General features: G+C 46.8%; 1 protein-coding gene and 1 long non-coding RNA gene across 2 annotated transcripts; both read left to right on the top strand.

Moving 5' to 3' along the window:
- Positions 1-56: 56 nt before the first annotated feature.
- Positions 57-6,902, top strand: MARS2 (methionyl-tRNA synthetase 2, mitochondrial). The gene is made up of 3 exons (XM_081848067.1): positions 57-322; positions 1,088-1,422; positions 5,608-6,902. Exons 1-3 carry the CDS (start codon positions 76-78, stop codon positions 6,751-6,753), a joined length of 1,728 nt encoding a protein of 575 aa, XP_081704193.1. The 5' UTR covers positions 57-75; the 3' UTR covers positions 6,754-6,902.
- A 2,199-nt stretch (positions 6,903-9,101) lies between these two features.
- Positions 9,102-14,306, top strand: LOC309334066. Its single transcript, XR_014152826.1, has 2 exons — positions 9,102-10,902; positions 14,109-14,306. It is a non-coding gene; the product is annotated as an uncharacterized lncRNA (long non-coding RNA).
- Positions 14,307-16,610: the final 2,304 nt, after the last annotated feature.

Raw genomic sequence — 16,610 nt, 5'->3', positions numbered from 1 at the left:
CTGTGACTCTACGGCCAGGGGGAGGAGCGCCTGGGGAGGGGCGTGGCCTCCTTGTCCTCCCGGCGTGCGGCAGTCATGCTGCTGCTGCTGCTCCGCTCCCTCGCCGCGCGCCGCCTGCTCCACGCTGCTCTCCTCCCCGGGCAGGGCTCGCGGAGAGGCTGCCACGCCTCGGACCGGAGCGGCCGGCCGCTGCTGCTCACCACGCCCATCTTCTACGTGAACGGCCCGCCGCACATCGGGCACCTGTACTCTGCGCTGCTAGCTGATGCGCTGCACCGGCACCGGGAGCTGCAGGGCCGCGGAAGAGGGCGCTTTACCACGGGTCAGTGAGAGGACTGGCAGAGGGGGTTGTGTGAATGGGTGGTGGGTTTTCTTCTCGTGTCAAAGGCTGCTAGATGCTGCTGATCGGTGGAGGCTTTTCCTTGAGCGTTCTTTAAAGCGGCTGTTGTTGTTGTTGTTGTCGTCGTGTTCGTCTCCCTTGTGCGGAGAAGACAGTCCCTCAAACTCACAATCTTTTCTGCGGGGAGATGGGAGTTTCAATGAAGCACGTGTACATGCAAGTGTGCGGAACCAGCCAACTCGCGAGGGAAGGTGAGGCAGTCGCTTTGTGGGCAGGATCCACAGGGGCAGCAGATCCGGCTTCCCAGACAGTAATGCATCACCTGCTGCTGCAGTGGCAGCAACAGCTGTGACACACTCCTTACCCACCCACCTAGCTGCCAGATACTCTTGGGCTGCAGCTCTCATTAGTCTCAGCCAGAATTGCCAGCAGTGATGATAGATGGATGCTGTAGTCCAACAACATATTTTTTGGGGGGGTCTTTTTCCTTTAATATAACCAGTTTTCTCCATTTTTCCAGCCCTAAGAACATCAGATCAGCTGGATCACATTAGAAGTCTGTCTAGTCTAGTGCAGCCTTCCAACCTTGGCTACCCAGATGTTGGTTAGCTGCAGTTCCCATCTCCTTGATCATTGGTCAGGCTGCCTGGGGATGATGAGAGTTGTAGCCCAACAACATCTGGAGGCCCACAGATACCAGGTCTGTTGGATTCTTAATTCTTTGCACTCTCCTATTTCTCTGCACAGGAACTGATGAACATGGTCTGAAGATCCAGATGACAGCAGCAGCTGCAGGCAGTTCCCCTGAACTGTTCTGTGACTGTATGTCAGCTAAGTTTCAGGAACTCTTCAACCAGGCGGGCATCTCTTATACAGACTTCATCCGTACCACAGAACCTCGGCACAAACGGGCTGTAGAGCACTTCTGGGCTTCTCTGCAGGACCAGGGCTGGCTCTACCAGGCCCACTATGAAGGCTGGTACTGTACTGCTGAAGAAACCTTCTTGGCTGCTTCCCAGGTCACTGAGCGTCCTGATGCTCATGGCAACAGGCACATGGTCTCGCTTGAGAGTGGCCACCAGGTAATGAAAAGCCCCTCTGTATGAGTTCCCCTCTGTGTCTTTTCAGTTCTGATAGGTAAGCCCTGTTTTGTAGGGTTTCATTACTCGGGGAAGTATCTTTTGGGATTTGCAGCAGAGTCTGCTTTAGGATGGCCCCTATGATCTCATGCAACACATCTCAACAAGCATTTGGGGCAAATAGGAAGCACACGGATGCAGTTATATTTTAGAAAAACTTTTCATCTTACCTCTGCCTTGGCTGTAAGCAAGAAAGGCTTCAGTGATACTTCTGAAATTTAATTATTTATTCACCATAAATATTCCCAGGTTGAGTCACATAAGAATAAAACAAATACTATTAAAAAAATTAAAGGAAGATTGAGAGCAGTGGATTAGCAACTGTAAACAATTAAATTGTTTCAGTTTTCAGAGTTAGAAGCTGGTGGGTGGGTGTTAAAGAAATATATTTCCATGGTGCTGAAAAGTTAGCAAAGTAAGTATCAGGTGGCCCTCCTTTAGTAGAGCATTTCAGAGACACATGGTATGTCACAAAGTGAGAAGACCCTGGCTACATTCACACCATACATTTAAACACCTGCTTTTCCCCTACAATCCTGAGAACTGTCATTTATTAAGGGTGCTGGGAACTGTAGCTCTGTGAGGGATAAACTACAGTTCTGAGGATTCTTATTTGGGGAACAGGTGTGATTTAAATGTGCTTGAAATGTATGTTGGGTACACAGCCCCTCTCTCCATACCTCACCCCCCTCACTTTGATGTTTGAGGAAGGCCTCTGATGAGCACATTGGCAGACTGATGTGAAATCTCAAGTCCATAGTCATTGCTTTGATTCCCCCCCCCCAACCTTTGATTATTATATTTGAAGACCTACCTCTTTTTATCCTGCTAAGAAATCCTCCTCTGCCCCTTCCTTTTCATGCAGTAGCAAGAACACAGTCACATTGACTTTACTGCATGGCTGATTCCCAAATGACTGCAGACACCACGAGGTTATGTAGTGTCACCAAGCAATGCTGCATCTTGCAAAATCGCTCCAGAAGTGCTTCTGTCCAGCCATTCAATTGCAAGCACACAAACCTTCTGTGGGAGTGAGGGAGGCTGAATGATGAGAAGAGGTTGCTATATGAGTCATGGCTTAGAAATTTGGCTCCTTTTTCTATAATGTGTCTCTGGCATAGGAAGGGGCATTGGGAAAATGCAAATGTCTCTGGCAACATTGGTACACACAATCTCATGCTTTTTTTACAGGTGGAATTATAGCAGAAATGACTGGGCAATTAAGTCACGTATGAGGCCAAATAAGGGACGCGGGTGGTGCTGTGGGTTAAACCACAGAGCCTAGGACTTGCCGATCAGAAGGTTGGCGGTTCGAATCCCCGTGATGGGGTGAGCTCCCGTTGCTCGGCTCCTGCTCCTGCCAACCTAGCAGTTCGAAAGCACATCAAAGTGCAAGTAGATAAATAGGTACTGCTCCAGCGGGAAGGTAAACGGCGTTTTCGTGCACTGCTCTGGTTCGCCAGAAGCAGCTTAGTCATACTGGCCACATGACCCGGAAGCTGTACACCGGCTCCCTCAGCCAATAAAGCAAGATGAGCGCTGCAACCCCAGAGTTGGTCATGACTGGACCTAATGGTCAGGGGTCCCTTTACCTTTACCTTTATGAGGCCAAATATGTGTGCTTCACAATCGTGCTGCACAAGCATAGAAATTTGATAATTGGTGGAAAATTCAGCATCCTGGGAATTTCCTGGGGATTTGAAAAGCAAGTTTCTAGTCCTTCAGTTTGCAAAGTTAATATGTAATACCTGTCACAATCTCAGAAGTGAGCAAGTGGGGCTGAGCAAGATTTCCAGTAAGAAGCCCTTAACAGTTGTGTTTCTGTATTCTATGAGAAGCAAAGAAAAATCAGTCCTGTACATTAATAGTGAAAGTTCTCTGACTCTGAATCTTAATTTTGCTGAAATATCAAAACTGCATAAGAAGGAACTAGCAGCAGGCTCAGAGGAACCTTGTAGAAACACAAAAACCTTAAGGGAATAAAAGCTATAAAGGTGACGGATGGGAACTAAGTGAGGATTGAGCAAATTTAGTAGGCACAGAATGATGATGGAGTTTTGTGTGGGAGGAGGAATGGAACCTGGAAAGATAGAAAGAATGTGTGGCCGGGACCTTGAACACTCCAAGCAAGACACTGAGCACTGCAAGATTTTGTTGCAGGTTCGACTTGTTGGTGTAACATAAGCAGACACATTAGGGTTGCTTAATTTGCACAATTTATGCAGGTTATAGGATTTGGTTTCTCTTGGCACCAAACAATGCAGCATATGCACAGCCTTGGATTATGCAGAAACAACAATCTGGCCTTTAATTCTGGGTGGACATTTTCTGCATGTTATGAGGGATTTGATTTATTTCTATACATTGTTTAATACTTAATCCATTTTGGAGGGCATAGCTGGTGTTTGTGTGAATGAGCCTGCTTTATTATAGAAAGGCATGGTATAAATGCTGGGGGGGGATGAATAAGGGTTCCTGGTTATTGACTGAAGCAGGGCAGTCCAACTTTTCATACTAAGTGGGCTGCAAGAGTACTTCAACACAGAACCAGCAAACTGCATGCCGTGTTGTCACGGGGACTGGAAAGCCAAAATGTGATGCCCCCCTCATGCAGCCAGATAAATGAGGTACTGGTTTTTGGCAAGGAGGTATGAGACTTAAGCAGCACCACCCAGTGGCGTAGCGTGGGTTGTCAGCACCCGGGGCAAGGCAAGTAATTTGCGCCCCCTAACCCGTGGATTTGCGCCCCCTAACCCGTGGATTTGCGCCCCCCTAACCCTACCCCTAACCCTAACCCCCAGATGTTGCGCCCGGTGCGGCCGGGCCCCCCCCTGCACCCCCCACGCTACGCCACTGGCACCACCTCCTTCCTGAAGCTGGAGAAGCAGGAACAAGGTTTTGGAAAGGAGGTAGGAGGACCCTCCTGCCTCCATCTCAAAGCCTAGTGCCTTGCTTACATGGTTGGGGAGAGTCAAACGTTGCTGAGGGCCACCTAAAAGGCCTCAAGGGTGACATGTAGCCATTGGGCCATGTGTTGAACCGTCCTGGTATGAAGGAATACCGTGTAGCAATTTTTCTGGAGCCTAGCAAGTCTGAGGACTCATGTGTGCTATACTTTCAGTAAAATGTCCTGGGAACTGTAGTTTTGTAAGGGTGCTGAGAGTTTTTAGGAGACCCGCCCCCCATTACCTTTGCAGAGCCACAGTTACCAACACCCTTAACAAACTACAGCTCTCAGAATTCTTTGGGGGAAGCCAAAGCCAGGATATTGCTTTAAATATATAGTGTTCATGGGGTTTGAGAGTGGTCAGTGCCTGGATGGGAGGCTGCCTAGGAGCTCTATATATGCTGCCTTAAACTCTATGAAATAAAGGGGGAATATAAATGTTTGGTTGGTTTTTCAAATTAGAATTTTACAGTCACGTGTCCAACTTACAACATAAAAACAAGATTCCAAGGAATCTCCTGGACTTCCCTCCTCCGCTTTGTGGGTCCTATTGTTAATCATTTCCTCCTGCATTATTTATGATAATCCAGAATCTTTTTTTTACCTCTCCATTGTGTCCAAAATTCACCATTAAAATACAAGTGATATTCCAATCCTACTAACGATTTTAACTGTTTACAATGGTTTTTAAAATAAGTTATAATCTTTCCCCATTCCTTATTAAAATTTCGGTCTTCCTGATTTCTGATTCTTCTGGTTGTTTTGGCCATTTGAGCATAATCCATCAACTTGATCTGCCATTCTTCTCTGGTAGGGACTTTATCTTCTTTCCATCTCTGGACAAATAACATCCGCACAGCCATGGTCGCATACTTAAATAGTCTTATCTGCTCCCTTGGGATTTCAGCATGGGGGGGAATATAAATGTAATGCAGATGTGGGGGAACTTCTGGCCTTGCAGATGTTGTTGGACTCTAATTCCCATCAGCCCCAACCAGCATAGTTTGGGGTGATGGGAGTTGTACTTATGAACTATAAAGGGCAATGGGAGTAATAGTCCAGCAATATCTGGGAGGCCAAATGTTCCATCATAGATGCAATGAATATAAATAAATGAATAACTATTTGTAGGGGAGACAGCAAAAAAAAAAGGTTGTGACCAGTTTCTCTCTTCTTCTCAGGTGCACTGGACCAAAGAGGAGAACTTCATGTTCAAACTGTCCGAATTCCGGGAACCTTTGCTGAGATGGCTCCAGGAAAGCAAGGCAGCCATAACCCCTGAGCCTTTCCACCAGCAGGTGCTCCATTGGCTGGAGCAGGACTTGCCTGACCTCTCTGTGTCGCGTGACCGAAAGCGGCTGCAGTGGGGCATCCCTGTCCCCCACGACTCGACGCAGACCATTTACGTCTGGGTCGATGCCCTGGTGAACTACCTAACCGTTGTGGGTTATCCTGACACACACCACACCTGGTGGCCCGGTGCAACCCACATTGTGGGCAAAGATATCCTCAAGTTCCATGCCATCTACTGGCCTGCCCTGCTCATGGCAGTGGGGCTGGAGCCTCCAGAGAAAATCCTGGTGCACTCCCACTGGACAGTTCAAGGGCAGAAGATGTCAAAAACTCTGGGCAATGTGGTAGACCCTCAGGCCTGTTTCCAGCGGTACTCAGTGGATGGCTTTCGGTACTTCCTGCTGAGACAGGGTGTCCCTGAGCGAGACTGCGACTACTATGATGAGAAGGCTGTCAACTTGGTCAATTCAGAGTTGGCTGATGCTTTGGGGGGTCTTCTTAACCGGTGCACGGCCCCCAGCCTCAACCCCAGCGGAAGCTACCCAGGCTTTTCAGAGGCATGCTTCCCTCGGGTCATGGATGCTCATAATAGGAGAGGCAAAGCCATGGCTGAGGACTACAAACTGGTGTCATCAGTGAAAGACCTGCCTGCTCATGTGAGCGACTGCTTCGAACGCTTTCAGATCTACAAAGCTTTAGAATCGATCCTGGACTGCGTGAGGCAGACAAATGGCTTCCTTCAGAGGCACACACCTTGGAAACTACGTCGTGAAGATCCTGAGGAGCAGCAGTGGCAAGACACCATCCTGCACGTCACTCTGGAATGCCTTCGGATTTATGGGAGCCTCCTGCAACCAATGATCCCAAACACCGCTGATAAAATCCTCACCAGGCTGGGTGTTAGTCCCACGGAAAGGTCTCTAAGCAACTTGAACTTTCTTCCTCGCTACTATGGCGAAAGGTCTCCCTTTGAAGGCAGGAGGCTTGGGCCAGATGCTGGGCTCCTATTTCCAAAGCTGGAGAAATCCAAATGAACCCAATTTCCAAAGCTGGAAAAATCAACAGATGCTGCAGAAGATCACCCACAAGTAGTCTCTTTTTATGCTTTCAGAAGGAGAAAAAAGATGGCAACTTGTGCCTTGTGGTTACATTTTAGTAAATGGTTGGTGGCATGGTGTAGGTATTTACTCTCTTAAGTTCATTCACATTAGTGCCTAGTAACAAGGTTCATTCATTGAAAGGGAGAGCTAGCTTGGCTCTGGTGCATATTACTCTGATGGCCCCACTGAGGATAATAATTCCTTTTAAGGCACATCTCTATCAATCCCCACACACAGAAGAGTTAGGATAGCACTCACTTCTCATTGACCAGTCTGGGGATGTGGTGTGGTGTGTTGGTGATGGCTGACTCTCCTACAACAACAAGAGGCTATATCCAGTGTTTTCTGCCCATTGGCACAAGAGTTTGGCACTGGCAGATGGGTGAGTTTGAATGTAGTGCAGTAAGGAATCCAATGCAATCAATTGCACTGGTGGACACTTGCTCAGTCAATTGAGGAACAGCCTGGGAACACAGAATGAAAAACATCTGGAGGACACCAGAATGGGAATAATAATTTAGTAATAATAAATTATTTGTACCCCGCCCAACTGGCTGGGTTTCCCCAGCCACTCTGGGCGGCTTCCACAAAGACCAAAAATACACTAAGATGTCACACATTAAAATCTTCCCTGAACAGGGCTGCCTTAAGATGTCTTCTGAATGTCAGGTAGTTGTTTAGCTCTTTGACATCTGATGGGAGGGCGTTCCACAGGGCGGGCACCACTACCGAGAAGGCCCTCTGCCTGGTTCCCTGTAGCTTTGCTTCTCGCAATGAGGGAACCGCCAGAAAGCCCTCGGCGCTGGACCTCAGCGTCCGGGCAGAAGGATGGGGGTGGAGACACTCCTTCAGGTATACTGGGCCGAGGCCATTTAGGGCTTTAAAGGTCAACACCAATACTTTGAATTGTGCTCAGAAACGTATTGGGAGCCAATGTAGGTCTTTCAAGACCGGTGTTATGCGGTCTCAGTGGCCGCCCCCAGTCACCAGTCTAGCTGCCGCATTCTGGATTAGTTGTAGTTTCCAGGTCACCTTCAAAGGTAGTCCCACGTAGAGCGCATTGCAGTAGTCCAAGCAGGAGATAACTAGAGCATGCACCACTCTGGTGAGACAGTCCGCGGGCAGGTAGGGTCTCAGCCTGTGTACCAGGTGGAGCTGGTAGACAGCTGCCCTGGACACTGAATTGAACTGCACCTCCATGGACAGCTGTGAGTCCAAAATGACTCCCAGGCTGTGCACCTGGTCCTTCAGGGGCAGTTACCCCATTCAGGACCAGGGAGACCTCCACACCAGCCCTCCCCCTGTCCCCCAAAAACAGTGCTTCTGTCTTGTCAGGATTCAACCTCAATCCATTAGCCACCATCCATCCTCCAACCGCGTCCAGGCACTCACACAGGACCTTCACCGCCTTCACTGGTTCTGATTTGAAAGAGAGGTAGAGCTGGGTATCATCTGCATATTGATGGACACCCATTCCAAACCCCCTGATGATCTCTCCCAGCGGCTTCATATAGATGTTAAAAAGCATGGGGGAGAGGACGGAACCCTGAGGCACCCCACAAGTGAGGGCCCAGGGGTCTGAACACTCATCCCCCCCCCACCACTTTCTGAACACGGCCCAGGAGGAAGGAGCAGAACCACTGTATGACAGTGCCCCCAGTGCCAGTGCCCCCAGGAAATAATACTGCTCTAAACCTTTCCAATGTTTCACTGTTGCCATTGCTGAGAAATGGCTACATGGAAAAGGAATGGTGCATATTTAATATTTGGTAGACAAAACCCTTTGTGCACAAACTCTAATCATTGTGACGCTGCTGTAAGGCAGGCTAGTATCTGTGTTGATTACCCCCTGGTTGCAGCTCAAAGATTCATGACTTCTGAATTATGGGTTCAGTTGTACCTGAATCAGTGGAACTCACAGCTGCAAGATGGTGGTACAGCTTAGATGGCTTTAAAAAAAGAACAATACATTTGTAACATCATAATATACAACCATACTATCATACAATCATATGCAGTTGTAATATACACAATCATACAATCATATCACACAGTCACCATCACAATATCAAATCACACAATCCTATTGTACAATCATACACTATCCTCTCATACAATCATAACAATCATATCAGACAACCTTATCTTACTACATGAACATTAATAAATTGATGCTGTGGAGATGCATCTGAAAGAATCACAGCATATAATAGGTAAAATTCATCCTGCACTTGCAAATAAAACTATTCCCAGGGCTGTTCACCTGATTGGAAGGAATTTTTGCTGAACATCATCCGGGTGTCAACAAAGTAGAAGTGGCAGAGTATGGCTTTGCCCACACACTGGTTGAAGAGGACAGTCACAAATGGTGAGCTGGGGTTCTTATTGTCCCAGATGGGGTCCAGCCTGTGGGGTCCAGCTGCCACTTGGCGATCAGTCATGGCTTGAAGAGCCGCTCCACCCTTTCAGAAACCTCCATGCCTTTGGAAAACACGTTGCCAAAGTCTGTTCTCCAGTGCAGGAAAAATTCCCAGTATGACACAGAATATTGTTTGTATTCCAGAGGCTGGGGGGACAGGGAAGCATGGGTTTGATGTCTGTGAATGCTGGCATATTAATGTGACATGTTCAGGGATGTGAAGCTCGAGGACAGGGACGTGCAAACTATGGCCCTCCAGATTTTCTGGGGCTCCCAGCTCCCATTAGCCCCAGCCAGCATAGCTGATACTCAAGGATGTTGGAAGTTGGAGTCAGGCAACATCTGGAAAGCCACATCTTTCCCACCCTTGCAATGTCCCACAATACAGATGCAGGCAGAACATAGATGAAGTTCTTGAGTGATTTGCAGGATATCAGCAATGGTTTGGGATGCCCAGTGGTTTAGCAATTGCAACAATAAACAGCCCCGCCATTAAGTTGCTGAAACAAATTTTGGAGGAAAACCAAGGACTGGAGTCAAGGTTTTCATTCTGGTAGTGAAAACAAATTGCTACCTGAGCAGGCGGTGCTTTTCTTTATTCTAAATGCATGTCCAGGAGCACCACCCAAGCCAGCATTCAATACATGGTTCCTATGGGTGGATTTCGGGGTCCTATTAACAACAGGATCTCATAAACTTGAAGTCTGCCTACCCCTGCTCATGTACGTTGGTCTTTAAATTTGGGGTGGGGAAACTAGTCCTCTAGATATTTCTGGGCTCCAACTCTCATCAGTCCCAGTCAGCAGGCCATAGATCAGAGACATTGGAAAGAGCCATAGCTCAGTAGCAGAGAATCTGCTTTGCATCCCTGACAACTCTAGATAGGGCTGGGGGATAGTCTTGCCTGAAATCCTGGACAGCTACTGTCAGGCAGTATAGACAATACTGAGCTAGATGACCCCATGGTAAAGCAGCTTCCTATGTTCCTATCATAATGGATATTAACTGATTCACAAATGTTAATTTGAATAAAGTAATAGTTCTGCTTTTAGATCAGGAATTGCCTTCCAGATGTGGGGCTCCAGTTCCCATCAACCACAGACAGAACAGCTAATGCAGAGATTATGTAACTGCAGTCTAATAACTTGCTTTGTTGCTAAGAAGGTATCTAGCACCTGCAACTTTTGTAACCGTGTGTGTGTAAAAGGTAAAGGTCAAGGACCCCTGGGTGGTAAAGTCCAGGCAAAGGAGACTATAGGGTGCAGCGCTCATCTTGCTTTCAGTCCAAGGGAGCCGGCGTTTGTCCACAGACAGCTTTCCGGGTCATGTGGCCAGCATGACTAAACCACTTCTGGTGCAGTGGGACACCGTGATGGAAACCAGAGAAACGCTGTTTACCTTCCCGCCACAGCAGTACCTATTTATCTACGTGCACTGGTGTGCTTTCGAACTGCTAGGTTGGCAGGAGCTGGGAAAAACCAACAGGAGCTCACCCTGTTGCGGGGATTCAAACCACCGACCTTGTGATCGGCAAGCCCAAGAGGCTCAGTAGTTTAGACCACAGCGCCACCCGCTCACCACCTTTTTATTATATATATATACACACATGCAAAATTAATTGAGAGTATCCTTTTATAATTAATCAAATACCCCAGTAATGAGAGGTTGTTGTTGTTGTTGTTTAGTCGTTTAGTCGTGTCCGACTCTTCGTGACCCCATGGACCAGAGCACGCCAGGCTCTTCTGTCTTCCACCGCCTCCCGCAGTTTGGTCAAACTCATGCTGGTAGCTTCGAGAACACTATCCAACCATCTCGTCCTCTGTCATCCCCTTCTCCTTGTGCCCTCCATCTTTCCCAACATCAGGGTCTTTTCCAGGGAGTCTTCTCTTCTCATGAGGTGGCCAAAGTATTGGAGCCTCAGCTTCACGATCTGTCCTTCCAGTGAGCACTCAGGGCTGATTTCCTTAAGAATGGATAGGTTTGATCTTCTTGCAGTCCATGGGACTCTCAAGAGTCTCCTCCAGCATCATAATTCAAAAGCATCAATTCTTCGGCGATCAGCCTTCTTTATGGTCCAGCTTTCACTTCCATACATCACTACTGGGAAGACCATAGCTTTTACTATACGGACCTTTGGTGGCAAGGTGATGTCTCTACTTTTTAAGATGCTGTCTAGGTTTGTCATTGCTTTTCTCCCAAGAAGCAGGCGTCTTTTAATTTTGCGGCTGCTGTCACCATCTGCAGTGATCAAGGAGCCCAAGAAAGTAAAATCTCTCACTGCCTCCATTTCTTCCCCTTCTATTTGGCAGGAGGTGATGGGCCCAGTGGCTATGATCTTCCTTTTTTTGATGTTGAGCTTCAGACCATATTTTGCACTCTCCTCTTTCACCCTCATTAAAAGGTTCTTTAATTCCTCCTCACTTTCTGCCATCAAGGTTGTGTCATCTGCATATCTGAGGTTGTTGATATTTCTTCCGGCAATCTTAATTCCGGCTTGGGATTCATCCAGCCCAGCCTTTCGCATGATGAATTCTGCATATAAGTTAAATAAGCAGGAAGACAATATACAGCCTTGTCATACTCCTTTCCCAGTTTTGAACCAATCAGTTGTTCCATATCCAGTTCTAACTGTTGCTTCTTGTCCCACATAGAGATTTCTCAGGAGACAAATGAGGTGATCAGGCACTCCCATTTCTTTAAGAACTTGCCATAGTTTGCTGTGGTCGACACAGTCAAAGGCTTTTGCATAGTCAATGAAGCAGAAGTAGATGTCTTTCTGGAACTCTCTAGCTTTCTCCATAATCCAGCACATGTTTGCAATTTGGTCTCTGGTTCCTCTGCCTCTTCTAAATCCAGCTTGCACTTCTGGGAGTTCTCGGTCCACATACTGCTTGAGCCTTCCTTGTAGAATTTTAAGCATAACCTTGCTAGCGTGTGAAATGAGTGCAATTGTGCGGTAGTTGGAGCATTCTTTGGCACTGCCCTTCTTTGGGATTGGGATGTAGACTGATCTTCTCCAATCCTCTGGCCACTGCTGAGTTTTCCAGACTTGCTGGCATATTGAGTGTAGCACTTTAACAGCAGCATCTTTTAAATTTTTAAATAGTTCAGCTGGAATACCATCACTTCCACTGGCCTTGTTATTTGCATTGCTTTCTAAGGCCCATTTGACTTCACTCTCTAGGATGTCTGGCTCAAGGTCAGCAACCACACTACCTGGGGTGTACGAGCCATCCATATCCTTCTGGTATAATTCCTCTGTGTATTCTTGCCACCTCTTCTTGATGTCTTCTGCTTCTGTTAGGTCCTTACTACTTTTGTCCTTTATTATGGTAATCTTTGTACGAAATGTTCCTTTCATATCTCCAATTTTCTTGAACAGATCTCTGGTTCTTCCCCTTCTGTTGTTTTCCTCTATTTGCATTGCTCGTTTAAGAAGGCCTTCTTGTCTCTCCTTGCTATTTTTTGGAAATATGCATTCAATTTCCTGTATCTTTCACTATTTCTCTCGCATTTTGCTTGCCTTCTCACCCCCGCTATTTGTAAGGCCTCGTTGGACAGCCACTTTGCTTTCTTGCATTTCCTTTTCATTGGGATGGTTTTCGTTGCTGCCTCCTGTATAATGTTACGGGCCTCCATCCATAGATCTTCAGGCACTCTGTCCAGCAAATCTAAATCCTTAAACCTGTTCCTCACTTCCACTGTGTATTCATAAGGGATTTAATTTAGATTGTATCTTACCGGCCCAGTGGTTTTTCCTACTTTCTTCAGTTTAAGCTTGAATTTTGCTATAAGAAGCTGATGATCTGAGCCACAGTCAGCTCCAGGTCTTGTTTTTGCTGACTGTCTAGAGCTTCTCCATCTTTGGCTGCAGAGAATATAATCTATCTGATTTTGATGCTGCCCATCTGGTGATGTCCATGTGTAGAGTCGTCTCTTGTGTTGTTGGAAAAGCGTGTTTGTGATGACCATCTTGTTCTCTTGACAGAACTCTATTAGCTTTTCCCCTTCTTCGTTTTGATCTCCAAGGCCAAACTTGCCAGTTGTTCCTTTTATCTCTTGATTCCCTACTTTAGCATTCCAATCCCCTATAATGAGAAGAACATCCTTCTTTGGTGTCACTTCTATAAGGTGTTGTAAGTCTTCATAGAATTGGTCAATTTCAGTTTCTTCAGCACCAGTAGTTGGTGCGTAAACTTGGATTACTGTGATGTTAAAAGGTCTGCCTTGGATTCGTTTCGAGATCATTCTATCATTTTTGAGACTGCATCCCAGTACAGCTTTCGCCACTCTTTTGTTGACTATGAGGGCCACTCCATTTCTTTTATGGGTTTCTTGCCCACAGTAGTAGATATGATGGTCATCTGAACTGAATTCACCCATTCCCGTCCATTTTAGTTCACTGATGCCCAGGATGTCAATATTTATTCTTGCCATCTCATTTTTGACCACATCCAACTTGCCCAGGTTCATGGTTCTTACATTCCAGGTTCCTATGCAATATTTTTCTTTACAGCATTGGACTTTCCTTTCACTTCCAGGCATATCCGCAATTGAGCGTCCTTTCAGCTTTGGCTCAGCCGCTTCATCAGCTCTGAATTTACTTGTACTTGTCCTCCGCTCTTCCTCAGTAGCATGTTGGACGCCTTCCGACCTGAGGGGCTCATCTTCCAGCGTCATAACTTTTATATGCCTGTTGTCTTTGTCCATGGAGTTTTCTTGATACTGGAGTGGCTTGCCGGTTCCTCCTCCAGGTGGATCACATTTGGTCAAAACTCTCCACTATGACCTGTTCATCTTGGGTGCCCTGCTTAGCATAGTTCATAGCTTCTCTGAGTTATTCAAGCCCCTTCACCACGGGGAATGAGAGGTTAGTGTTCTGCTAAAGCATGGAGTATTGTAAATGTGTGTATATGTATGTGCGCCATTGCTACTGAAACACACCTGACTGTATATATGCCATTGGATGAAGTTAGTTTTCAATTCTTCCACATGCTTTAGCCCTAATACCTGCTTTAAAGGCCAGACCTGGGGAATGTGAGTGAATAAGAGTCTGCTACGAGTAGAACTTTCTGCTTGTGTCTATCTCTATTTTCCTAGCAGCAAGTCATACAGATGTCAGGGTTTATTACCTGTCTATCCAGCCTTTCCAATAAGGAGCTTAAGGCAGTGTCCATGGACTCCTTTATCACCAACCCCTCATTTATACCCTCGCAACAACCCTACTTAAGAGAGAGATTGACTGGCCTAGGCAGAGGTGTACCTAGGGGGACTGGCCAAGTTAGCCCCCACCCCAGCAGGTAGCACACACACTCCACAAAAATCACACAGTTGCTTGGCACTCCTGGGTTACCAGGCAGTCTTGGTTGGGAGAGTCCCTGCTCTTCTACCTGCTCACAACCATCTCGTAAGGTGATGGGCAAGGATCATAGATCTGGGCAGTGTGTGGCCCCTTCAGGGAGTGGGGTGGGGGAACAAAGAAGGAACTGAGTGCACAATTTGGGGGGATCTCAAACCTGTGGTGTGAAACTACCTGGTTGTCTGCTTCCTTTCCATTGTGCTCAAGGGAAGGGCAGGGAAGCGCACAGGAAAATGAAACAAAAAGGATGACTGGAGGGGGCCCTTAGTTCTGAGCATGGAGTTGCAGTGCAAGCTATTTACTAAATGGGTACAGTTGCTGAATCCCCAGGAACAGGGCATCAGCCTGCAGACTGAAGAAGATAAGAAAGATATAAAAATTGCATAAAGCACTTTGTAAACAAAAGGGAAGGCTGATAGAAATGACAAACAAATAACAGCCATAATCATGTGCCAATACTGTATCATTTCTGTATCCCAGGTGGTGGTCAACACTTTTTAGGATCCAAAGGCACATTTGCAATCCTGAGCAACGTATTGTGGGCACCACGTATAATGTGAGTGCTGATCTAAGGCTTGGCAGAATTCTAAGATCGCTTCAGCAAGAAACAACTGAGCCTAAACTTTGTATAGTAGCAGCAGCAGCAGCTTCATTCTAACTGTCATCCTCACCAGCATTGTAAGATGCTGCTTTGCTGAAGCAGGTGCCAACCACTTCAGCAATTCTGCCACAAGCAGGAGAGCTTCTGGTTTCACTTGGTCTTCTGCTCTGGAATTCTCCAAGGATGACAACAGAGTCACAGCTGAAAAACTTCATGCACCCTTTAACATGCCAGGAGAACAAAAACCCTGTTTACCATCAAGTATCATTTGTGGAAGGCGTCTCCTTCTGGGGATTTTCCTCTATCTTTGAGGTTGACCTTATTCAGAATTGAGAACCACTTGCCCATAGTCTTATTATTTATTCTGATTATTTTATGAATACTGCACAATTAATTATATTCATCTGCCCCAGCTGCAACAAAACATGTCTCTCCTGCATCAGTCTCTACAGCCATAGCACTGCAACCTTTTGACTTCACACCCAAAGGTGCACTCCTCCATTGTTGCCCAAGACAGACGCGAACAAGTTATATTCCATTCAGTTAGTCACTACTTCTAGACCAGATTAAAACAGCAAACCTAAAATTATATACCAAACCCAACAGAATTCACATTGGATTCACTTATGGGTAAGCATGTTTAAAGATGACAACTCTGCAGCACAATCTTATCCACGCTAACAGTAAAAACCTAACCAAATCTTAGAAGTAAATTTCAGTGGAATTTAAAGGTAAAGGGACCCCTGACCATTAGGTCCAGTTGTGACCGACTCTGGGGTTGCGGCACTCATCTCGCTTTATTGGCCGAGGGAGCCGGCATACAGCTTCCAGGTCATGTGGCCAGCATGACTAAGCCACTTCTGGCGAACCAGAGCAGCGCACGGAAATGCCGTTTACCTTCCCGCTGGAGTGGTACCTATTTATCTACTTGTACTCCGACGTGCTTTTGAACTGCTAGGTTGGCAGGAGCAGGGACAGAGCAACGGGAGCTCACCCTGTCGCGGGGATTCAAACTGCCAACCTTCTGATCAGCAAGTCCTAGGCTCTGTGGTTTAACCCACAGCGCCACCCGCGACCCATAAGCCACCCACGTCCCATCAGTGGAATTTAGTCCCAGGTAAATGGGGTTAAGATTACAGCCTAACCTGAGAGCATATGCCATTGAATCTTCTGTGTTGGATCAAGGTTCTTTTTTTGAGGGGTGGGCATATGCAGCTCCCTGCCAAGGGCACAAGGGACCCTAGGTAGGCCACTGGCCAGGGCTAGTCAATGTGGAGCCCTCCAGATGTTGTTGGGATGCAGATTCCCATCAGCCCCAGCAAGCATGGACCAAAGTCAGGGATGATGGGAGCTGAAGTCCAAGAAGCATCATTTTCTGCTGGACTCTTCCAAGGTCAAGTTAGATTCATGAG

This window comes from Podarcis erhardii (assembly GCF_964252035.2).
Source record: "Podarcis erhardii genome assembly, chromosome: Z".
Classification (NCBI taxonomy): domain Eukaryota; kingdom Metazoa; phylum Chordata; class Lepidosauria; order Squamata; family Lacertidae; genus Podarcis; species Podarcis erhardii.
The sequence above is the reverse complement of the archived record's forward strand: the minus strand, read 5'-3'. Positions and strand labels throughout refer to the sequence as shown.